General features: G+C 40.6%; 1 protein-coding gene and 1 long non-coding RNA gene across 3 annotated transcripts in view; both read left to right on the top strand.

Annotated features, from left to right (window-relative positions):
• LOC111819772 (uncharacterized) overlaps positions 1–12,411 on the top strand; it is a 293,733-nt gene extending 281,322 nt beyond the window's left edge. The window contains exons 5-6 of the long non-coding RNA XR_002823341.1: positions 11,996–12,025; positions 12,381–12,411. This is a non-coding gene — a long non-coding RNA (uncharacterized LOC111819772). The remainder of the gene's footprint in view (positions 1–11,995; positions 12,026–12,380) is intronic.
• The window catches only part of KCNB2 (potassium voltage-gated channel subfamily B member 2), a 463,942-nt gene extending 445,410 nt beyond the window's left edge, over positions 1–18,532 (top strand). Inside the window, exon 3 of one of the 2 annotated variants that reach the window (XM_012554450.2) lies at positions 16,136–18,532. In XM_012554450.2, coding sequence (XP_012409904.1) covers positions 16,136–18,292 — 2,157 coding nt within the window. In that variant the 3' untranslated portion in view covers positions 18,293–18,532. The remainder of the gene's footprint in view (positions 1–16,135) is intronic. The other variant, XM_023727743.1, reaches the window with a different exon arrangement.
• Positions 18,533–24,748: the final 6,216 nt, after the last annotated feature.

Here is a 24,748-nt window from a genome sequence, read left to right as displayed (position 1 = left end):
GGTTCCCTATCACCAGCTTCCTTGTCCCCTTCTGCCTTCTGGCCCTTGTCACTGGACTCCTGTACCTCATTAGTCTCATTTGGTTTTACGGGGCTGTCCACTCCCAGGCTGAGCGGTGAACCTCGGAGGTAACTAGGATCATGCTATTTTTTTATAAGAATCATCAAAGTAAAACAATAATTACAAGAACAACAGTTATTATTACCATTATTTTGGGTAACAATGAAAATTGAAGGAGATACAATCAAATAAAGGAATTCAGGCAATCCTTCTATTGCAGTTTTTAATCTCTTTTAATCACGACTTGTAGTAAGAAATACCTTTTACATCATGTCCTAATACACATAAACATATATAAATCAACAAATATTTTACAAAACACCACTTACCCTTCGTGATATTTTCTGACCTACTCTCATCTATTCTGTATCTTTTTTTAAAAAACTACTCATTATGACTCTCATAATTGATATATGAACCACCAGTGGATTGCTGGAGTCCCTAGGTGATGCAAAAGGTTAGCATGTTCAGCTGCTAACTAAAAGGTTGGAGGTTCAAGTCCACCCAGAGGCACCTCAGGACAAAAGCCTTGCCATCAGAAAAATCAGCCATCGAAAACCCTGTGGAGCCCAGTTCTACTCTGACACACATGGGGCTGCCACGAGTCAGAGCTGACTCAACAGCAAGTGTTTTTGTGGGTTTTTTGTTGTTGTTGTTGTTTTTTAATGGGTTGCTACTCATAGTTTGAAAAATGCTGCTGTAAGGAGCTATGCTTAGGTAGCTGCTACTTCCATGTTTTGGCAGGACCTGCTTACTAGGGTCCTGAATACCTAGGAGCTGGGGATACCTACACCTTCTCCTCACTTATCGACTGTCTTGTTATCCAACATTTCGCACTTATGACAACAGAAAAAATACTACTATCCGACTATTTTGCGCATTAATGACGTACATCTGACAGTAACGAACACCGAGGTGCAAGCCTAAAGCAACGCTAATTTTGATGGTTAAGGTTACGTGTCACCTTGGCTGGGCAGTGATTCTCAGTGGTTTGGCAGTTGTGTAATGATGTAATTTGGCAGTTAATTTAATGATGTAGTCATCCTCCATTTTGTGACCTGATGTGGTCTCATCCTCCATTTTTGCATAATGCCTACTTTTGCATAATGATCTGGCCTTTGGAACCTAACCATGTCAGTAAGTGAGGAGTGGTTGTCGTTCATTTACTAGTGCTTCTTATGTAAAAAATTGCTTTATCTGGACATAAAAATTCCTCAGCACTTTTAACTTACAAATCACAATTAGAGGAAGTGTTTTCAAAGGGGGAGTTTTAATCTCCTCACACCAGAGAAATTTCTTGTTGCTGACTTACCTGTTTTAATCTGTTATTGGTAGTATTTTCTTATTTATCCTTCTCTGACATCCTGCTGGTATAAGTGACTTTTACAGCTTCTGGACCCACAGGTTCTAACTTGTATTCGAGTGCTATTTAGAATGCAGGTGTTAATTACCTGCTTAACAAATCGTAGCTATTTACTTCCAACAGTAAATACAACTTATTTTCTCCCAATTAAACTGTTTTTTGGCTCACTGGGGTTCCAAACCTCCATGACTTTCCTCTTCTTTTCAAATAACATGAAATTTACTCTGGAAGGGAATGTAATTCCTCTTTGAGTGTTCTTAGCTCTGAGTCTCCTGAAAGACTGGACCTCTCACTGAACAAAACAACCTGACCTTCAAAGGGACCATTTATCTCTCTCAGCCTTTTCAAGATCAGTCAGCAACATCCCCAGAAATGGGTTAAATGACAACTGCATGGGAAAGAATATGCTAGCTTCAAACAGGAAATCATAAGAATAAAATTCTTCTACCTCTAGTATTATACAATAGTTAAAAATTCTGCCCAAAACGCCATTGTCCATATGAAAAAAAAGTACTTGATTATCATAAAAATACTGGCATTTATATAAAATTTTATGCTTTCCAAAACACTTTCCCCTGCATTACGTAATTTCATCACTACAAGCTAGTAATGTAAATGAAATCGCCATGATTAGCCCCAGTCTCTAGATGCAGAGGAGTCCCTGGATGGTGCAAACAGTTAAGCACTCAGCTACTAACCCAAAGGTTGGTAGTTGGAATCCACCCAGAGACACTTCAGAGGAAAGGTGGATGATCTACTAGCAAAAGGTCACAGTCACTGAAAACCCTGCAGCGCACAGTTCTACTCTGACACACATGGGGTCACCATGAGTTGAAATCAACTCACTGGAAACTGGTTTGGTTTTTTGGTTTATAGATGAAGAAACTGAAGCTCTATGTCTTAACTAAGGACATGCTACTAATCCAGTAATGGAGAACCAAGACTAGAGTCAGCTCATCTAACTCCTAGTCCAGCCAAGTTAAATTTCATTATGAAAGCATTTAAAGCAACAGCTGTCAACTGCAGGATTGGAGAGGAGGTCAAGGGTGGCATCCGAGATCATTTCAGCATGCCCGTGAGGCTTTCTTCTCGCTAACTACACCCACTGACCCCAGAAACTCTGAATACTGTTGCAAAGCCGAGCCACCCCTCCCCATCCACCCCGCCCCTAGAACTGAGATCCACTGGTTTAAAATGTATAGAAGAGCCGCCATCTGATTTTTTTTAAAGTGGTATACATCTGTGTCCTGGGTTAGTGCTTCTCCAGCGGAAATGCGCACTTCGTTAAAATGCAGGTTCTGACTCAGTGGGCTTGCCGGTGGGCTCTGCGATTCTCCTAAGCTCCAAATGATGCAGCTAGTGCGAAGACCATATTTTGATTGGCAAGACCTTAAGTTACCCAAGTAAAAGAACCCAGGAGCCACTGTATGCAGATAACAGAATGTGTTTTTTGTGACTGCAGAAAATGCCCACATCAGACAACTATGAAAAGCAGGACCTCTCTGGGCGATGAACGCCTCCCGGATCCCTAGTAAGCGCAGAAGTGCTTGAGCGCATTCAGTTCACAGTCCTGATGGCTGCTACCAAAACAAGCCAAGAAGGATTCATTAAAGGCCCTTGTTTGTGGTGGTCAGCAGCACACAGCGAGGGAAACCTGCCCTCATTGCCACAGGAGCATCACTGAGAGATGCTGTGGCTCCCAGGCCCTGGGACAGCACCCCAGCCATCACCCAGTCGCAGATGTAAAATGAACCAGGCCAGTCATCTGCCATCACAGCTGGGTTTGCCTCCAGTCTGTCTTTTCCCATGGCAGAGCTGCTGCATTTCACCGTGACCCTCGAATGTCTTCTGTTTTCTGGCATTCTCTGGTGTGGTCTTAATGATGTTGACCCCAAAAGTGCTTTTCAGAGGAGGTTTACTGCAGAGATTCATTAAAAGGAAAAATAATGATTGCATTACAGCTTTTGTTTTTTCTTGCTTTGAAGCTGCTGGGATGCAGTCTTTAGACAGGCAGATAATGGTGGAAATAAATCCTTGCGGTGCTCTGTTAATGGTGATTGATGAGCTGAGGAGGCCAACTAGGTGTCTACGGAACAAAGCCCATTTTTAATGGCACTTCAATTCCGGGCATTTAGAAGGCTTCTTTGCAGAAATTGGAAGTTGGAGTGAGTGAGAAATAATTCAGCAAATGAGCGTGCTTTCAGGAACAGCCCTTGCCCTGTGTGATTTCAGAATGTACACTTAAGGTAAAGTTTACGAAAGAAAATAGTTCTGGTAAATCATAGAGTGTGTGTCTCATGTTTTCATGTACCAATAAACTATTTGTTAACTCTAACAGAGAAATTTTGCTACTTCAAAACCTAAAGTTCTAATTAGAATTTTTAATATGAGAAAATATTAGTTTCAAAGATAATTGACGATTTAAAAAGGATCTCTGAGTTTTCTACCTACGTAAAATAATAATGGAGATTTGTCAGGGCGACTCCATCTTCCTGGTAAACTAAACTATCAACCTCGAAGAAGCCTAGACTCTTCTTTCTCTATGACCAAGATGGTTGAGATTCTACCCCATAAACATTTTTATAATCCACCTCCTTCTTCCCTTTTTCTGCTGCCATTGCCCCGATTCCAGATCGTCATTGATTTTGGATTCTTAAATCACTTTAGGATGACTCTTCTTGTCTTCAGTCACACCCCCACCCCAGTCAGCCCCCAACCTGCAGTCAGTGAACCTTCTAAAACGCAAATCTGAGTATGCCATCACCTTGCTTGAGATCCTTCGATGACTTTTCCTCCTTACAGGGGTGGCTCTCCAACTTGAGGCAGCGTCAGAATCCCCCAGAAGGTTTGTTAAAATACAGAAGTCTGGACCCTCTCCCCGGAGTTCCTTATTCAGTAGATGTGCACAGGAGCCTGAGAATCTGCATGTTTAACAAGTTGCTGCCTAATGCTGCTGCTCCTGCTCCAGGGACCCCACTTGGAAGAAAACTGGTCTACAGAAGGAAGCCCACCAAATTCCTCATATAGCATCCAGTGCCCCTTAGAATTTGTTCACTGCCTCACTTCCCAGAAGCATCTCAGCCTCACTCCTCTCCATGCTTCTGCCTCCATCCAATCACACCACTCTACTAAGTTCCCTGAAATCAAGGCTGTTACAATCGGTTGTACAGGTCTTGCACTGCAAAGATCATGGAGGCACCATTGACGTTATAATCTTTTGATCAGTTCCCTCTGGAGCTGACCAGTATACAAGCTAAACCCCTATATGCAGCTGCACTACCAGAAACCATCATGAACTCCTCCATATTGTGCTTCCTTATGGATGCCCCCACCCATACAGAATTACTTGGAATTTTCTGAGCACACTGTAATTTTGGAGGCTTCCAAGCCTTTGCCTACTCTGCCCCCTTGGCCTATAATGCCCTATATCCCCTTTTCTACATGGAAAACTTCTACCTGTACTGTAAGGCCTCCCTCTCCAAAAGAAGATTTATGATTAGAATTGTCCTTAGAGCAAAGAAGACATTTTTTTTCCAATAGGAAAAGGAGAAATGTTATAGAATCTGGACAGAGCTGTCAATACCCTAAGTATTCAAAATCTGTTTTTTCTCCCTCAGGTGTTCATGAATTTTCTTTCCAAAAGACTAGAAAACTGATAAAATGAAAAGGGATGGCGGCTTCTTTTCATTTTCTTACTTAGTTCTACACCTATCTAAGATATATAATTTATATGCACATGGTATTTTTCGCCAATTAAGCTTGTAAATAAACTTGTATTAATTAAGTGGAACATGCAGCATTCTTAATTTACATTTTTATGAAAATGTTTATATTTTAACTATTGGATTTGTAATTTTTTCTTACTTTACTCTGAGCTTTACTCCGAGCTTTACTCCGATTATATGGAACAGTGATATATATGTATATATTATACACATATGTTGTTAGGTACCATCGAGTTGGTTCTGACTCATAGCAACCCTGTGTACACCAGAATGAAACACTGCCCAGTCTTGTGTCATCCTCATAATCATTACCATGTTTGAGCCCGTTGTTGCAGACACTATGTCAATCCATCTCATCGAGGGTCTTGTTTTTTGCTGACTCTCTGCCTTACTAATCATGAAGTCCTTCTCCAGGGATTGATCCCTCCTGATAACATGTCCAAAGTAGGTGAGACGAAGTCTGGCCATCCTCGCTTCCGGAGAGCACTCTGGCTGTACTTCTTCCAAGACAGACTTGTTCATTCCTCTGGCAGTCCATGGGATATTCAATATTCTTTGCCAACACCGTAATTCAAAGGCATCAATTCTTCTTCAGTCTTTCTTATTCATTATCCAGCTTTTGCATGCATATGAGGCATTTGAAAATATCATATTTTGAGTCAAGTGCATCTTAGTCCTCAAGGTGATGTCTTTGCTTTTCAACACTTTAAAGAGGTCTTTTGCAGCCGATTTGCTCAATGCAATGTATCATTTGATTTCTTGACTGCTGCTTCCATGGGCACTGATTGTGAATCCAAGTAAAATGAAATCCTTGACAACTTCAGTCTTTCTCCGTTTATCATGATGTTGCTTATTGGTCCAGTTGTGAGGATTTTGGTCTTCTTTATGTTGAGGTGTAAACCATACTGAAGGCTGTAGTCTTTGATCTTCATCAGTAAGTACTTCAAGTCCTCTTTGCTTTCAGCAAGCAAGGTTGTGTCATCTGCATATTGCAGGTTGTTAATGAGTCTTCCACCAGTCCTGATGCCAAGTTCTTCTTCATATAGTCCAGCTTCTCTGATTATTTGCTCTGCATACAGATTGAATAAGTATGGTAAAAGAATACAACACTGAAGCACAGCTTTCCTGATTTTAAACCATGCAGTATCCCTTTGTTATCTACTTCTATATATAGGTAGTGAATGGATAGCCTACATTATTAGTTTTTCTCTTCTCAGTGGCACAAATCTGAATCTACCCAGATCTATACATGGAAATACCACTTCACTAACTGGATTAACTACAAACTCCAAATTATACTCAGCAAAGAAATGTAAAACAGAATGAATGCAAGACTTTTCTTCAAGAAAATGTATCTTTCTATGAATGTGAAACCCAAAGCCAATATCAATATCTACTCAAAAGCAGCCTTCTCAAAAATAAGGTTTTAAAAGAGGGGTGGGAGGGGAGTGGTAATCTTCTCAACATAATGAAAAAAGAAAAGGATTAATAAAAAGTGTAGAGCTTAAAACTAGGAAGAGATTACGTGACTGAAGTTGTAAAGCTGGTATATTACCTCAGAATAAGCTATTTGTAATATTAATTTCTATTGTTAAAATTCTATGACTGGTTAAAGCTTTTAGGCTGACTTTGGGACTACATGGAAGCAACTGAAAATAACAAAGAACTATCCTACTGGGGTGATGTGATGCTTAAGGTTGTGTGTCCATTTGGCTGGACCATGAATCTCAGTGGTTTGGCAGTTATGATGTAGCTTGGCAGTTGTATAATGATGTGATCACTTCCATGATGAGATCTGATATAATGTGATCACTTCCATGATGAGATCTGCTGTAAGCAGCCAATCAGTTGAAAAGGAGTTTCCTTGAGGGTATGGCCTGCATCCAATATATGTGGACTTTCTGGCAAAGCTGGCTGGCTTTTGCTCTGCTCTGGATCCTGCATCTGGCTTGTCAGCATCTAACCTCCAGTTCTTGGGACTTAGGCCAACAACTGCCATCTTACCTGCTGATTTGGATTCATCAGCCTTCACAGCCATGAGCCAGCAGCCTGCTATCTGATGTGTGGATCTTGGGTTTGTCAGCCTCTGCAGCAACGTGAGTCAGGAAAAGCCTCCAGCCTGTTGCCTGACCCGTGGACTTGGGACTTGCCATTTCCTTGAGATAAATGTATATGTATATACATACCCTTCACAAGTTTTCCTTCTCTAGAGAACCCAGCCTAAGACATTTGGTTCCAAGAGTGGTTCTAGAGAAACAAAGCTGTAAGGATGAGTTTTCTGAATTGGTTCTCAAGTCTGGTTAGTCTTCGTGATATTGATAACTTTGCTTCCAGTAGTAAAGACGGCACTGCCAACATGAGGCATGAGGTGGCAATACAAATACACAAAATATCATCACCGGTAGATCAGGTATTGGTGAGAGGCGAGGCTCTCTCCACACTTTTGTCAGAATGAGAAGTATAAGGAAGCTGGTTGGTTGGTCCTATTTTCACTAGACAAAGTGGTAAAAGAAAGAGATAAGCTCAGGGCTTCAGAGTCACAGCTCAAGTGCCGTTTCAACGACCTCAAAGCTTGCACGTGTGCCTTGAAAGAAAGCCTTATTTCTTGTAGTAACAGAGCTGATATTGCCAAAAACAAAATTCAGAGTCTTATCTTAAGATGGCTGAATTACAACGCCAACTGAATTCCCAACCTCAAGTGGTATTTGAAGTTAAAATGAGGGCACTGATTGGGAATAAATAGGATCCTGAAACTTGAGATGGAGACACACGGGCAGATAATCAGGAATTGAGGACACTGATCCCCTAAATTTCGTTGAATCACTCCTGCCTACAGAACTAGCCCTCTCACTCCCATCTGAAGAGCTTATTTCATCTTTGTCTGCTAAGCCACCCTCTCCTCACCCTGATGAGATTAAACCTGTGATGTCTGAAGAGCCTTTGTCTGAGTCATTGCCTGGGGCATCGCCTGAGGCAGATGCCTTATAAGACAATGCTGAATGTTCTCAAGACACATCCCCATCACCCATTTTGGCTTCTAGACCTATAATTAGACTTAAGTCTCAGGGAGCCCCAAAAGATGAAGTACAAGGTGTGACCCAAGAGGGGGTATGCTACACTCCAAAAGAACTGCTTGACTTTTCTAATATGTACAAACAGAAACCTGGGGAATATGTGTAGGAATGGCTATTAAGGGTGTGGGATAATGGTGCAAAGAACATAAAGATGCATCAGTCTGAGTTTATTGATTATGGGCCCACTAAGGACAGAGTCTTCATTCAATATTTCAGCTGAAGAGGTTAGGAAAGGATCTAATATTTTATTTGATTGGGTCACTGAAGCATGGATTATGCGGTGGCCTACACTAAATCAAGTCGAAGTACCAGACCTGCCTTGGTATACTGTAGGAGGTATCCAAAGGCTTAGGGAAATTAGCATGTTAGAGTAGATTTATCAGGTTAGACCCACAGACCCACACGTGGAGTGACTAGAGGACACACCTTTTACCACAACGGTGAGGAACAAATTTGTGAAGGAAGCCCCAACATCCTTGAATACTGCTATGATTGCTATTTAATGTAAGTCAGACTTGATAGTGGGAACTGCCTTAACTTAATTAAGACACCTAACTACAATGGGGCTGATTGAACCCCCTGGTGGTAGGGGCCAAGTAGCGACACTCAATCAACAAAGGCAAGATGTGCGTGGTTACTGTAATGGGCAGCAGAGTCAAAGCACTAATCAGAATAGTGTGATGTATATGGACTTAAGGCATTGGCTACTTAGTCATGGTGTCACTAGGAATGAAATAGATAGGAAATCTACTAAATATTTACTTGAGCTGTACAAGCAGAAGAATTCTAGGTCAAATGAACAGCAGCCTAACTCAAATTGCCAGAAAAGAGAGTTACGGCCCCTCAGTCAATTCCCAGACTTGAGTGAGTTTACAGACCCACAACCCCTTGAATGAAGGGAAGGCTGGGTCCCCTTGAGAAAGGACCCCACTACACTGCCAAAAATTTATACATTAATCTTTCTCCCAGCCTTCCCCAAAGGAATCGACAGCCCTTTACAAGAGTGACTGTTCATTGGGGAAAAGGAAATAATCTGACTTTTTGAGAATTACTAGATAGTGACTCTGAACTGGCACTAATTCCAGGAGAGCCAAAACATCACTGTGGCCCACCAGTCAGAGTGGGGGCATATGGAGGTCAGGTTATTAATGGAGTCTAAGCTCATGTCCATCTCACAGTAGGTCCATTGGGTCCCCAAACCATCCTATAGTGATTTCCCCAGTTCCAGACTGCATAATTGGAATAGATGTATTCAACAGCTGGCAGAACCCCCACACTGGATCCCTGACAAGTGGAGTAAGGGCTACTGTGGCAGAAAAAGCCAAGTGGAAGCCAACAGGACTACCGCTACCTAGGAAAATAGTAAACCAAAAGCAGTACCACATTCCCAGAGGGATTGCAGAGATTACTGCCACCATCAAAGACTTGAAGGATGCAGGGGTGGTGATTCATACCACATCCCCATTCAACTTGCCTATTTGGCCTGTGCAAAAAAACAGATGGATCTTGGAGAATGACAGTGGATTATCAAAAACTTAACCGGGTGGTGACTCCAGTTGCAGCTACTGTTCTAGATGTAGTTTCACTGCTTGAGCAAATTAATACATCTCCTGGTACCTGGTATGCAGCTATGGTCTGGCTAATGCCTTTTTTTCCATACCTATTTCAAAGGACCACCAGAAGCTGTTTGCCTTTAGCTGGCAAGGCCAGCAATACACCTTCAGGGTCCTACCCCATGATATATCAACTCTCCACCCCTATGTCATAATTTAGTCCATAGGGTCCTTGATTGCCTTTCCCTTCCACAAGACGTCGCACTGTTCCCTTATATTGATAACATTATGCTGATTGGACTTTAAAAAAAAAAAATTGTTGTCCTCAAGTCGATTCTGACTCATAGCAACCCTACAGACAGACTAGAACTGCCCTATAGGGTTTCCAAGGAGCAGCTGGTGGATTCAAACTGCCGACCTTTTAGTTAGAAGCCAAGCTCTTAACCACTACGCCACCAGGGCTCCTGATTGGACCTAATAAGGAAGAATTGTCAATGACTCTGGACTTATCGGTAAAACAATTGCATGCTAGAGGGTGGGAAATTAATCTAACAAAAATTCAGGTGGCTTCCATCTCAGTGAAATTTCTAGGAAGTCCAGTGGTGTGGAGCATGTGGAGATATTCCTTCTAAAGATGATTAGAAAACATTTGGTTTCTCCAGGGTTTATTCTCATCTTCTGTAGTTCTGTGAACCTCTCTCTTCTTCACTGATTATTTATTTATTCAAAATGACTTTAAGTGCTTACTAGGCACTGTAGGAATTACACATAAAATAGGTAGTCTTTGCCTTCCTTAATTTAAAAATCTAAATTGAGAAATAAAACTGTCTCATATGAAATTTTCAAATGATTATTCAAGAAAGTTGTAAGGCTTTTTGGGTGTAATACAAACCTGTTTAGAACTCTGGTCAGAATCTCACTAAAGGGCACGGTCCTCCAGACTGACAAGTTGCTCAAGATTTCAGTTGTCAACCATATGCTTGAGAATCCTTATGACACCTGCTTCTGACCTGTTAGCTACAGATTTGGAGGTTCCTACTACCCCCTCAGGATGGCAGCTGTAAGCTCAGGGTCCACAGGACCCCACGTCAGTTTTGACCTGCTGGCTCCCACAACTCCTTCAGATTCAATAAACTAGAACAACTGACAGAACCCAGGAAAGTGCTATGCTTATGATTCTTATGATTACAGTTCTATTATAAAGGATACAAATCAGGACCAGCATAAAGAAGAGACACATAAGGCAAGGTCAGGGAAGGTAGCCAGTATGAAGCTTCCATGTCCTGAAAAAGGCATACCATCCTCCTGAGACCTGATGTCTTTCATCAACCAGGAAGCTAATGGAGAGTCAGCATCCAGAGCTTTTATTGGTGCTTTTGTTACATAGGCAATGATTGAATTACGGCTCATGGGTTGAATTCAACCTCGAGCCAGCCTCCTCCTGTGAGGTCAGTTGATACCACTCAGCAGACATCATGCAGTTAGCGTCATGTGGTGGTTCTTATAAAAATGGTCCGCCCCCACTCTACGTGAGTCATAAGCCCTCAGGTGTGGTCTAGAGGCCTCATCGAACTTCAGTCACTGGAGGAAATTCCACGGTCTTAGAGGTTATCTCTCAGGAACCAAAGACGAAGACCATATACTTTGGGGAAATTAAATTCTTTACCCCACAAAGGCCCACACTAGAAAACTTCCTTCATATTTTAAGAATGAGGCAGGCCAAGTTCACCTAAATCAACATCAGTCCAACTCTTCGATAAATATTGGCAAACTAGATGGTTCAATCTTAAGGAAAATAAGATGCAGTTGCCTGGGTTTGTCATACAGATCACTGCTCAGATCAAAGAATGTGTTTGAACACGTTAAAAATATGAACACTAAATAGGTCAGGAATTATATTTAAGTGGGGTATAAGCCATTTAAGTGTTTTTAATTCCCTCTCAGTGCTGGCCAAAGGCATATTCCAGACACATCTCCAGCATTTCTTACCCAAATCATACTTTACATTTTACAGTTTGCTTTCATGTACATGCCCTAGTTTAATCCTTAACAGCCTTCTGAGGCAGGTAAGACAAATAAGAGACACCTTATTTTACAGATAAAGAAACTGAGACTCAGAGAGTGAACTGGCTTGTCCACATGGCCAAAGAGAGTTGAGCCGTGTGTCTTAATTCCTTGTTCTGTGTTCTTTCCACCACAAAACACCCGTTATCTTCAAAGGATATAAAATCAGCAGTTGCTGCAATTGAGGTGAGCTTTTGACTACTTTATTTCCCCTCACAAACAGAAATCAATTCAACCAACTTTTACTGAGTACTTACTAATGCAAAGGCTGGAAGCCCTATTCGTAAGCCCATGTGACCCTGTGAATGACTGTGTCTAAGTGAAGAATTAAGGTAATTATCCCGGAGATCCGGGGGAATGGGGGGAATTTATTCAGATAGAATTTCTGTTCACAGTAACAAAATGCCTGAAACATACTCAGTACAATATTTTTCAAAGCCTTCCCATTTGAACTTTTTATTTATTTAGCAACAAAATTTTATTTGGCCATTCCAACAAAATGACAAGATCAATTGTGACTTGTCTTTGTTTTGTTTTACAGACATGACCGGAATTAGCAAACTATTTTAGACAGAGAATTACCAAATGCTAGCGGTGAAAGGGACCTTGAAGATGACCTAACCCAAATCCCTAAGGCGGTTTGACCAACATCACACAGATAATTGCTCAGAATGTCCGCTTCACTTGGCATGTATAAACATAAGTATGTTTATTAGAGCTGGGGAAAAAAAAAGAAAGTTCAACTCCTGCCCACTCTGGAGGCCAATTGTTAGAGGTGACAGGAATTGAAAACATGAGTCAGTCAAGTTTCCTCACTTGTGCATAGTTAAGATCAAGGAAGCAATACCTTAATGCTATAAGAATTTTCTATACTTAAGTAAACATCCGTGTTTAGAAGTTTGTCCTATAGCTTAGGGCAACACTTTACATTTATTATACCTATTGTGCTTAAAAAAAAAAAAAAAAAAAAAAACCTCTACAAGAAGACAATAAACTTGCATTTGTCTTATTGTGCCACACAACATCTTTGGTATATATTTGAATAATTTGTCTGAAATGTTGTCTTCCTGGGAGAACTCCAAGCTCTACAAGATAGTTAAGCCATTTCTTAAGCTGAAAGCAAATGAGTGGTGACTGAGATTGAATTTGAGCATGAGAGAGAAAATAATCTATTTCAGTACTTGATGGTTTCTTTAATAAGAATGTGGGGTTATGAAGGGTTTGAGTGTTTGGTTTTTTCTTTAGTAATTCTTTTTCTTCAAAAATGTACTCCAAACCATTTTGTGTATATCTTAAATTTCCAAGTATTTAAGGTGGCCATATTTGTTAAGTTGCAATCAGCTATACAAGGCATTAGTATTATACACTGTCCCATTATTTCCCTCCCAAAATTAGCTACAGAATATAAAATGATCTATAACCTAGATCTGATAGCGAAGTCAAGAGAAACCAAAACCTACAGATTGTCCACCTTGGACATTTTGCTTTGTCCTTTATGCAAATATTGGAAGGTAATAGAATGGATTCATTTGCATTTCTACTTTTCTCTTTGCTCTTTGAAATGATAACCATCAGTAAGAGGTATCAAAAATGGGCAGGTGAACAAATAAGATGGGGAAAATCGAGAATACAGATTATCAGTCCAAGAATGGTTGCAACAGCCCGAATACTTAAAATGTCCTAAGGCACATAAGCAACAGTGTGACCTATAGAATACACCAAAAAAACCAAATCCATTGCCATTGAGTTGATTCCAACTCATTGTGACCCCATGTGTTACACAGCAGAACTAAACTCCATAGGATTTTCTTGGCTATGATCTTTACAGAAGACTTTCTTTAGTGGAAACACTGGGTGGGTTCGAACTGCCAATCTTTCATTTAGTAACTGAGTGCAAACCATTTGTACCTCCCTGGGTCCTATAAAATACACAGAGGGACCTGTTTCATTATGGTAAGAGCATAGAATTTATGAGATCAAACCAACACTTCCTAAGGAATATTTTAATGACATAATATTATAGATGTCACCCTGCCATTGTCCTCTAATGGTGAAGATTCAAAGTGAGTGTTCCTTACTTGCCTTTAATAAGCCACCTGTATCTATTATCCATGAATTTATCTAAATCCTTCTTAAGAAGAGTTATAACTTTAGCCTTCACAATTTCTTAGAGTAGATTAGGAGAACCTTTTTTTTTTTTTTTTCCTTTTTTCTGTTGTAATTCATTAATCTAGTTTTTTTAAGAAAAGTCTGAAGTTCACCCAAGTAAAAGTATTTAGCTTAGTTTAAAAATATATATATAAAACACTAATAATAAAATACTGTTTTTCATTTAAGGGACAGTCAACCTTTATTTAACATCTGAAATAGATTATACTATGGTTTTACTTTATAGCATTCTAATGGAGGAAAGAGAAGAAAAAAACAATGAAAGGTATAAAGGAGGCATAAGAGGAGAAAGGAGAATAACCCAGGAATAGAGGAATTTAAAGGGATAAAGAGAAAAAAAATGGAGGGGAAAAGAAGAACAAGTGGACTACAGTTCAGTTTTTCCTAATGTGAGTTAGAAATAAACTAATCTTTTCAGTCTGATGTTTACTGGGCTGTGTGGCCTGAGGATGTTTTATCATTGTCCTTTGAAACGTTTACTAGATGCTGAATCTCTAAGTGAAACATTCACTGTGGCGAATTTTTTCTCAGGGTTACATACAGTAACTACAACCAATGCCATGTCACCTCCCAAGGTTTTTGGCAAAGGTCAGATGAAACTAAACCATACCTAACCTACTCCGCCCAGAGTCTTATATTTCAGATCCACGATATTTACTAAGCAAAGAAGTGCTTTCTTCCATTGACCTCAAACCTTAATCCTCATGGTTTGCCCCTTGGGTTGTGGTGAGGAAATCTGTACTTGGGCTGTAAACATCTTTGATGGTTTTACAGATTTCCCACATATTCATTGTTGGCCTTAGTCTTTCCAGATTGAAAACCAAAAACCGTTGCTGTCAAGTCGATTCTGACTCAAGGCAACCCCGTGTGTGTCAAAGTAAAACTCTGCTCCATACAGTTTTCAGTGGCTGATTTTTCAGAAGTAGGTCACCAGGACTTTCTTCTGAGGTACCATTGGGTGGTCTTGTTTAGCAGCCCAGCACATTAACCATTTGCACCACCCAGTTTCATACTGAAGTCCTGGTCATTTCAGCCCCTAATAATACTAGCAGCTTCCATTTACTTAGCAATGCCTGTTTGTGCCTAGTAATCTTTACAACAACTTGTGAAGTAGCTATGAGTATTGTCCGTATTCAAAAGATTTGCCTTTGAGGCACAGACGGGATAAAAAACTTGGCCATGATCCCACAGAAAGCAGTAAAGCTAGACTCAGGGCTCAGGCTATCTGACTCTAAAACCCAGGCACTCTATCCTTCTTACTTATCCACCCTTCTTACTGAGCTTTTCCTTTTCTCTTCCACGTCTGTCAGTGTGCTGCTCTTCCTCTGCCTAGACTGTATGCCCTGCACCAAGATCATCACAGACATTTTTCAAGCTCTTCTTTAGGTCATAACCTTCCTTTCCCACATGAAGCTGGCCAGAAGTCCACACATCCCAGTCTGAAGGCTATCTTGACTTGGTTCTGATGTGAATCCAAAACTAAACCAAACCAGTTCCCGTCCAGTTGATTCTGACTCATGGCAACCCCATGTATGCAGAATAGAACTGCACTCCACAGGGTCTTACGTCAATCCTTAGCGCTTAAATACGATGTTTATGAGAAGCGTTGTTATCCTGAGGGCCGTGTTCTCTCTCTGTGTGTAGGTCTGCGTTCGTGTTTTTGGTTGTAGAATAAAATTTTTAGAGAGTATGAATTCTGTGTAGCTTATGTAGCATGTAAGGCAATTGACTTAAGGAAACACAAACCAGATGGTTAAGGAAGAAAAATTATAGATAAATAAGAGAGAAAAGACGATTACTCCCCAAAAGTTACTCCACACGATTGTGTGGCTATCCATACAAACGTGCCTAAGAATAATGGGCTGCGGGGGGAGAATGGATTTTTTTTCAAATTACTTAGGCCCTAGAATTTAAATGTGTACTACCGTAATTTTATAAGTGAAATGAACTCATAAAGGATAAATGCATTTGGTTAGGGAATTTTAGTAAGTAAAAGTTACCTTTTAAAACTATCTTGGAATAGCTTTGAGCATTCCTTATCATTTACAGAATCACCAATCTATATCTCTTCTAGCTGCCTAAGCAGCTATAAAGCTTGGCTAACCTGGACTTTATTCTCTTTTCCAGATCTTGGCCATCGTGTCTATCCTGTTCATCGTACTCTCCACCGTTGCTTTGTCTCTCAACACACTACCAGAGCTGCAGGAAATGGATGAATATGGACAACCCAGTGACAACCCCCAATTAGCACATGTCGAGGCTGTGTGTATTGCTTGGTTTACCATGGAGTACCTTTTACGGTTCCTATCTTCACCAAATAAATGGAAGTTCTTTAAAGGCCCATTAAACGTCATTGATTTGCTGGCCATCTTGCCATACTATGTCACCATTTTCCTCGAGGAGTCCAATAAGAATGTGCTGCAGTTCCAGAACGTCAGGCGCGTGGTGCAGATCTTCCGAATCATGCGCATCCTCAGGATACTCAAACTCGCCAGACACTCAACAGGCTTGCAATCTCTGGGCTTCACCCTCAGGCGGAGTTACAACGAATTGGGCTTGTTGATACTGTTTTTGGCTATGGGGATAATGATATTTTCCAGCCTAGTATTTTTTGCTGAAAAGGATGAAGATGCTACCAAGTTCACCAGTATCCCTGCATCCTTTTGGTGGGCCACCATCACCATGACCACTGTGGGCTATGGTGACATTTACCCTAAAACATTATTAGGGAAAATTGTGGGTGGCCTCTGCTGCATTGCTGGGGTTCTGGTTATTGCCCTCCCCATCCCAATCATTGTGAACAACTTTTCTGAGTTTTACAAGGAGCAGAAACGCCAAGAGAAGGCAATTAAAAGGAGAGAGGCTCTTGAGAGGGCCAAAAGGAATGGAAGCATCGTTTCTATGAACTTAAAAGATGCCTTTGCTCGAAGTATGGAGCTGATAGATGTCACTGTGGAGAAGGCAGGAGAGTCAGCCAATACAAAGGACTCGGCTGATGATAATCACCTATCCCCAAGCCGGTGGAAGTGGGCCAGGAAGGCTCTGTCAGAAACGAGCTCCAACAAGTCATATGAGAATAAATACCAGGAGGTTAGCCAAAAAGACTCCCACGAGCAGCTGAACAATACTTCTTCATCCAGCCCACAGCACCTGAGTGCCCAGAAACTGGAGATGCTGTACAATGAAATCACCAAAACACAGCCTCACTCTCACCTGAACCCAAACTGCCAAGAGCAGCCCGAGAGGCCATCTGCGTATGAAGAAGAGATCGAGATGGAGGAAGTGGTCTGCCCACAGGAGCAGCTGGCCGTGGCGCAGACCGAGGTCATCATGGACATGAAGAGCACCTCCAGCATGGACAGCTTCACCAGCTGTGCCACTGACTTCACGGAGACCGAGAGGTCACCCCTGCCACCGCCCTCCGCTTCCCACCTGCAGATGAAGTTCTCAACCGACCTCCCAGGGATAGAAGAACACCAAAGAGCCAGGGGTCCCCCATTTCCGACACTCGCCAGAGAGAAACGGCCTGCTGTCAGGGATGCCACATTGGAATATGCTCCAGTCGACATAACTGTGAACCTCAATGCCAGCGGCTCCCCGTGTGGGCTTCACAGTCCTTTACAGTCTGACAATGGCACCGACAGCCCCAAGAGCTCCCTAAAAGGCAGCAACCCACTAAAGTCCAGGTCCCTCAAAGTGAACTTTAAGGAAAACAGAGGCAGTGCCCCCCAAACCCCACCCAGCACAGCCAGGCCACTGCCGGTCACAACAGCTGACTTTTCGCTCCCCGCCCCTCGGCACATCAGCACCATCCTCTTAGAAGAAAACTCCCCCCAGGGGGACAGACCTTTGCTGGGCGCTGAGGTCTCAACACATTGTCAGGGACCTGCCAAAGGGTTGTCCCCTCGGTTTCCCAAGCAAAAACTGTTCCCATTCTCTTCAAGAGAGAGGAGGAGCTTTACGGAAATAGACACGGGCGAAGACGATGACTTCTTGGAGCTCCAAGGGGCAAGGCAGGACAAGCAGGCGGACGCCAGCCCGAATTGCTTTGCAGAGAAGCCCAGTGATGGCAGAGACCCTTTAAGAGAAGAGGCCTCTGTTGGCTCTTCCTGCCCCCAGAACACAGATCACAACTGTAGGCAAGACAGTTACCATGCTGGGGGTGAAGTAAAAAAGGACAATAGTCAAGAAGGGTGCAAGATGGAAAACCACTTATTTGCCCCAGAAATTCATTCCAACCCAGGAGACACAGGTTACTGTCCCACACGTGAAACCAGCATGTGACTAGTTACAAAAGCAATAAAAAAAAAAAAAAAAAAACTTGTTTCTTAAAACACAGTTAATAATGCCTGTGAACTAAGACATGGGAAACCCTCCCCCGCAAAAAAGTGCATAAAATGTTATTTTTGCATGGCCTGAACAGTTTAGTTTCAGTACTGTTTAAAAGAGTCAAGACTGAATTTTGTAACAAACAAAAACGGCTGAAGAACCGTGAACAAATAAAGAGAGCTGTATTAGGAACCGGTATTCTGCAATGTCTGACATTCTTGATCCTTTCCATTCAAATTGTAGACAGATTTTCAGCTTTTAACTTTTATGTTCCGATTAATTGTAGAATTTGCACATGAAAGGATGAAGTGTCATTGCGTGCCTTCATAATTACGAGGAGCAAGGTGCTTTGAGCTTGCAAAATGCGTAACTTTGTAAATAACGGGGCCGGGGATGCAAAAGTGTCAAGAACATACGGAAACACGTTTCTGAGACACGGGTACTTCCTTCACGACTACTGCCTGGAGGAGCTGTACAGACTTCCGGTTGCAAAACTGCAACCTCTTCTTAAACCATCTCACATATCTTGCTTTCGGTTATAAAGCTCATTCTGTACGTTCGTTTAAAGGAATACAGTATTTTTATTTACTTGTGATGTAATCCATAGGGTGCATTTTCCTTTTTTGCTTCTGCTTAGTTGTGGCATTTGTGGTTTTATTTATAAGTCATGAAAATAGGCAAGATTTAATGACCAGATATCCAAATATTTAGAATTCAATTGTGAAATTTTGCCAATAAATTATATATTATGCCACCCCCTCTTACAAAAATGCATTTTTTAAAAAACTGGAAATAGTTCAAAGGTTATACTGTGCAACTAAACTTAAAAAAAAAAATGGCACTCCACATTTAAAAATCAGTTCTTTTTTAAAAAGAAAAAATTATCTTTTGGCCATCTACAGATGACTATATTTTCCACTTGTATCCAACATGACCTTTTCTATCTAAAGATCTAAAAATAGAATGCAGATATGCCAAAACGAGGGTTCCAAGATGTGACTTTTGACAAACTAAAAGCAGAGCCATTTAAATGAGATCCCACTCCCCACCCCACCATCGCCAGAGATGGGTGTGGAAATGAGGTACCATGAAGAGCCTGGCCTAGCAATGGGTCACCCGGTGTTTCTCAGTTGGCGGGCTGGGGGCATTACTGCCATTTGGAGAGGGACAGTTGTTCCTTTTGCAGAACAAGTATTACAGGACCCAGAGCCTCAGATGCCAGTGGCACCTTCCAGTAAGTGCAACAACTAGAAACACCCTCATGCATTTCCAATCAACAGTCCCCACCCCCTCCCAGGAAGCAGTCAGGATTGCCCGTGTAGAGAGCCACACTTCCAGCATTTTTCACTGAAAACAGTGAAATCCAGAGGAGTTAAGTCACTTTGCTGGAGGGTTGCCCAGTTGGTGAAATCTGTGCTAGAACCATCATAGGTCATTGAACACCAAGGTCATTCACCACCTCGGCTCACGAAATCAAGTCTCTGGCTCCAGATAAGCAACTACTCAGGTGTGTGATTTTAGATGAGCCTCTAAAACCTCTCTCAATCTCCGTTTTACCACGAGCAAAAACCAAGACAAAATGATTTCCAAGCTCCTTTAAGACTTTAATCTGATTCCTTGGTCTCTCAGGAATGACCAGGCTTTGCCTCAGAGCAATGAGTCTTGTACGTGTGTGTACATAGTTCAGGGAATACTCGGGAAAATGCTAGGCCAAATTTCAAGCACAAGTTATGGTTTAAAGAAAAAAAAAGATTCTAAATTTTATTCTATTTTTAAAGGAAAAAAAAAAAAAAACCAGTCCAAATATTTAGAATCTAACTGAGGGCTTTAAGGAATAACATTTCTTTATTAACAGAATCTGGTCATTATATCTTAGATAAGAAATCAGATTTTGATCTTAGTTGAAATCCAAGAGATCCTAACTGTTAAAAATAAGTTTAAACATTTCCTTTTTCCACTGTGTTTAGAATTTCTTACTGGCTTTTATGTTTGTTTCAAAACATAACCTTTAAGAGCTTATAGTCATCCATCATTGATATTTACATTATGTGTATTTATTTCAGGTCTAAAACTAAATGTTAATCAGTTTTTGTAAATCTAGAGCGTTTGAATTTTTCTATATATATATATATATATATATATATATATATATAGTTTTTCAGAGTCAAACAGGAATATCTGCTGTTAGACAAATAGCAAGTTACGAAAACCATCGTCTTTACATAGCCTCACGAAGCAATTATTTTCTGATTTCTCTGTATTGATGAATCTCAATTTTTTTCATTTATCTGTCTGCATGAGTGGATGTGTCTTATTGCCCTGACAGTTCACTAATGCTCATCTTTCATGTCTCTGTGATTCTGCTACTGAGAACCCTACTCTAGAATGCTTAATATCTAAAACCGTGCCCTCCCGATTGTGTTTGCCTGAAAGCATTCTACCTAAAATATTTTCCCCTTCAAGCTAAAGCATTTTTGTTTAATTCTTAAAAAAATGTTCAAGAACATGCCATGGAAAGCTTCTCCTTCAATTCTTCTTAGACCATCTTGGCGAAAAGTCTTCAGCTAGGAAAGAAGAAAATGTTCCTCTAAAAAATTCTTTGACTTTGGTGTTTCACAGTGAGGCAGTGTGGGGACTGAGGGCTCCCAGGATGCACTTGTGCAGAGCTTCCTAAACCTTTTGAATAAACTGCACCTAACGCAGGGAATGAACGTGTATGCCTGGGATGGTCTGGGGACATACCAAGCACAGAGGTCCTTTGAAGTCTTGTGTTTTAGTGTTTTACATTACAAATTCATGGAAATTATGCATTTTATTCCATAATATATGTTTCAGTATTTAAAAATGATGTTTCATATTACTTATTAACCAGTAAAACTGATAGTCATGTAACTTCAGATACTTCCTGTGTACCCCATGTAAAAGACATCCCAGCGCACACAGCAGTGCATGAGTAGATTTGTTCCCTGAGGGGTACTTGGAGGCTTTTGCTGCTGGGAGATTTCACTCATTGTTACCTAGCTCAGTAACCATGGACAAATGTCAATGAGTAAGGACTATTTGAATGAACTCAAAATAACAGTCCCAGGAATGGTTAATTTGATTCTTCTGGCCATCTCAACAACCAGTGCAAAGTGCCACAAGAGTGTTTTAGCCCAAAGGTTGAGATCAATCATAAAAGGACAAAAATGGGTGCACTGATACATGCCTTGGCTTGGACCACATATACAAGGGTGACTGGCAAAGTGGGTCCCTTGAGTTGACTTAATTTGTCACTAAATGTTGTCACTAGAAGTTTCTCTACTTGGGCACAACCAACTGCTTTGAAGCAAGCATTTTGATCAAGTATTATCCTGATGTGACTAGATTTGGTCACAAAGAGAATAAGCTCCAAGTGTCAGTTCCCATTAATTTCTCGTGAAAATATACTCACTCTCAAGTAGATACAAGTCAAGAAAAGTCCACAATACAGATATTTCCCTTGAAATTTGCATAGCAAAAAAAATGCGTTATGTATGTAGAGTACTTTATATTTTCTTATCTTACTTAGTTCCAACAACAGCCACTGAGTTAGGTATTATTTACCAGTAAAGGACCAGAAAGGTTATGTATTTTGGTCAAGTTCACACAGGTAACTGATGGATAGTAGAATCTGACCTCATCCACATCTCTGACTTCAAGCTCAGCACTCCACCATAGGAAAGTCAGTTTAATTAGGGATTTTTTTCCCTATTAATATTCAAAATTAGGTAAAGAAGACTAGAGTTGCATTTATAGTCATGCAGCATGTTTAAAGCAGCAATGGATCATGCAACATGGTAATGACATAAGATAACTGACATTGACCCTCCTGTTAAGTCGTGTTAACGACTATTTGTCAAGTTGGAATTCTGGTACAAAGGTACACATCCCTGGGCTAAAGAAATTAAGTCATCGCTCATGATGGCAGACGTCATTAGGGAGAGGGCTACAGGAAGCTACTTGATCACCTAACACAAAAACAAGGAGAACTTTAAAAATACTTACAGTCCAAGTTCAAAAATATTATTTAATTAAATTTGACTGTAATTTCACTGTTTGTTCATTCATTCAGCAAATACTAGCTGAGCCCCCCATATTCTCCGTAAGACACTGTGCTTGATGCTGAGGTACACCCCTAGCCTCATGGGAGCTTACTTCCTAGCCCATTTTAAAACCAGGCTGAGGGTGATTTGGGTCACTGAAAAATTTCCCTTGTGAGTCCGTAAAAAAAATTACAAATTGATGCTCAAACCAGGCAAACTTATGACAGGAACAAGTGAAATTATTTCCCGAAGAACTATATTGCTAGTAGATGGATGGTATAAACGGACGTCTGATGCATAATTGGAGCCCTGGTGGTGCAGTGGTTAAGAGATAGGCTGCTAACCAAAAGGTCGGCAGTTCGAATCCACCAGCCATTCCTTGGAAACCCTATGGGGCAGTTCTACTCTGTCCTATAGGGGTCGCTATGAAACTCAGATGTATGTATATACTTTGTGAAAGTGAAGAGGACTTGAAGCACTTACTGATGAAGATCAAACACTACAGCCTTCAATATGGATTATGCCTTAACATAAAGAAAACAAAAATTCTCACAGCTAGACCAATGGGTTTGTTTGTTTGTTTTGGACGTATAATTACTTTCGAATCAGTTTAGATTTCACACTGGAAATACCAAATTGTTAATCTGATTGAGGTTATGTTTTGTCTTTCCTTATTATCCAATAAATTGGAAAATAATTTTAAATTAGAAATGTTGCTTGTCAAATTAGCTAATAATAGTTCATCACAAATATCTAGAGCAAAATTTAATACCAATGAAAAAGTCTATACACGTACGGTACTCTTTGCCTTCGAGTTGATTCCGACTCATAGCGACCCTATAAGACAGAGTAGAATGCCCCACAGGGTTTCCAAGGAGCGGCTGGTGGATTCAAACTGCGGACCTTTTGGTTAGTAACAGAGATCTTAACCACTGTGCCACCAGGGGTCAGAAAAAGTCTATAGCAATGTTACATTTTAATAGTGTGTTTGATGGAAAGCAAGATATTTTAATGATTTTTCTTAATTCCTGTTGACTGTAGACGACATGTTAGCAATGTATCACCGTTCTCCGTTTAGTTCTCTGAATTTCTAAATGGAAGATAGTTAGAATTCAACACTCAAAAACTATGTATCTTGACTCAAGGAATTTATTCTCTAGGTCTGTGTGATTTGAAAATATATTGGCTACTTTGCAGCTGCCACTGTCCTCCCTTGATTAAAATTTAAAAAGAAATAAAGGTAGGTAGGTAGGTAGGAAAGAAGGCAGGAAGGAAGGATGGATGGAATATCTACAAAATACAAATAAAAATGGAAACATTTAAAGGGTCACCCCTACTGAGAAAGAGGAAGAGACTCAACTCCAAAACCTCGGTGAATTTCTGATATTATTGAAGTTAACACTTATTTTAATATAATGTTATTCTTTGGAGCCTTGGTGGTGCAGTGGTTAAATGGTTAAGCGGCTGCTAACCCAAAGTTCCACAGTTCGAATCCACCAGCTGCTTCTTGGAAACCGTAGGGGGCAGTTCTACTCTGTCCTGCAGGGTTGCTATGAGTCAGAATCGACTCGACGGCAACGGGTTTGGTTTTTGGTTTTACAGTGGTTTCATATAATATAGTGCTGTTCTTTGTGTCTTTTTAAAACAGCCTGACTCCACCATACGAATCCTTATTAAACATTGCCATTAATACATAATTTCTTTCTTGCTGAGTCTGAAAGAGTTTTAACCTACAAATATACATATAAATAGAAGTGAGAGTACAGCTTTTGACAGCCCAAGGCCAGCAAAAGACACAAGTACGAAAGAAAAAGGAGGAAAGGTTAAGAAAAATGTAAGTAAATTAAATGTGCTTTTAAGCAGAGAAATTTATAGCAGGTATATGTATATACTTGCTGAAAGTGAAGGGAACTTGAAGTACTTACTGATGAAGATCAAACACTACAGCTTTCAGTATGGATTACACCTTAACATAAAGAAAACAAAAATTCTCCCAACTAGACCAATAAGCAACATCATGATAAACAGACAAAAGATTGAGGTTGTCAAGAATTTCATTTTACTTGGATCCACAATCAATGCCCATGGAAGCAGCAGTCAAGAAATCAAAGGGCATACTGAATTGGGCAAATCTGCTGCGAAAGAACTCTTTCAAGTGTTTAAAAAGCAAAGATGTCACTTTAAGGACTAAGGTGCACCTGACCCAAGTCATATTTTCAGTCACCTCATATGCATGTGAAAGCTGGGCAGTGAATAAGGAAGACTGAAGAAGAATTGATGCCTTTGAATTATGGTGTTGGTGAAGAATATACCATGGACTGCCAGAAGAATGAACAAATCTGTCTTG

Source organism: Trichechus manatus, unplaced genomic scaffold (genome assembly GCF_000243295.1).
Source record: "Trichechus manatus latirostris isolate Lorelei unplaced genomic scaffold, TriManLat1.0 scaffold00018, whole genome shotgun sequence".
Taxonomy (NCBI): Eukaryota; Metazoa; Chordata; class Mammalia; order Sirenia; family Trichechidae; genus Trichechus; species Trichechus manatus.
Note: the sequence above shows the minus strand (reverse complement) of the source record. Positions and strands in the feature narration are given on the sequence as shown.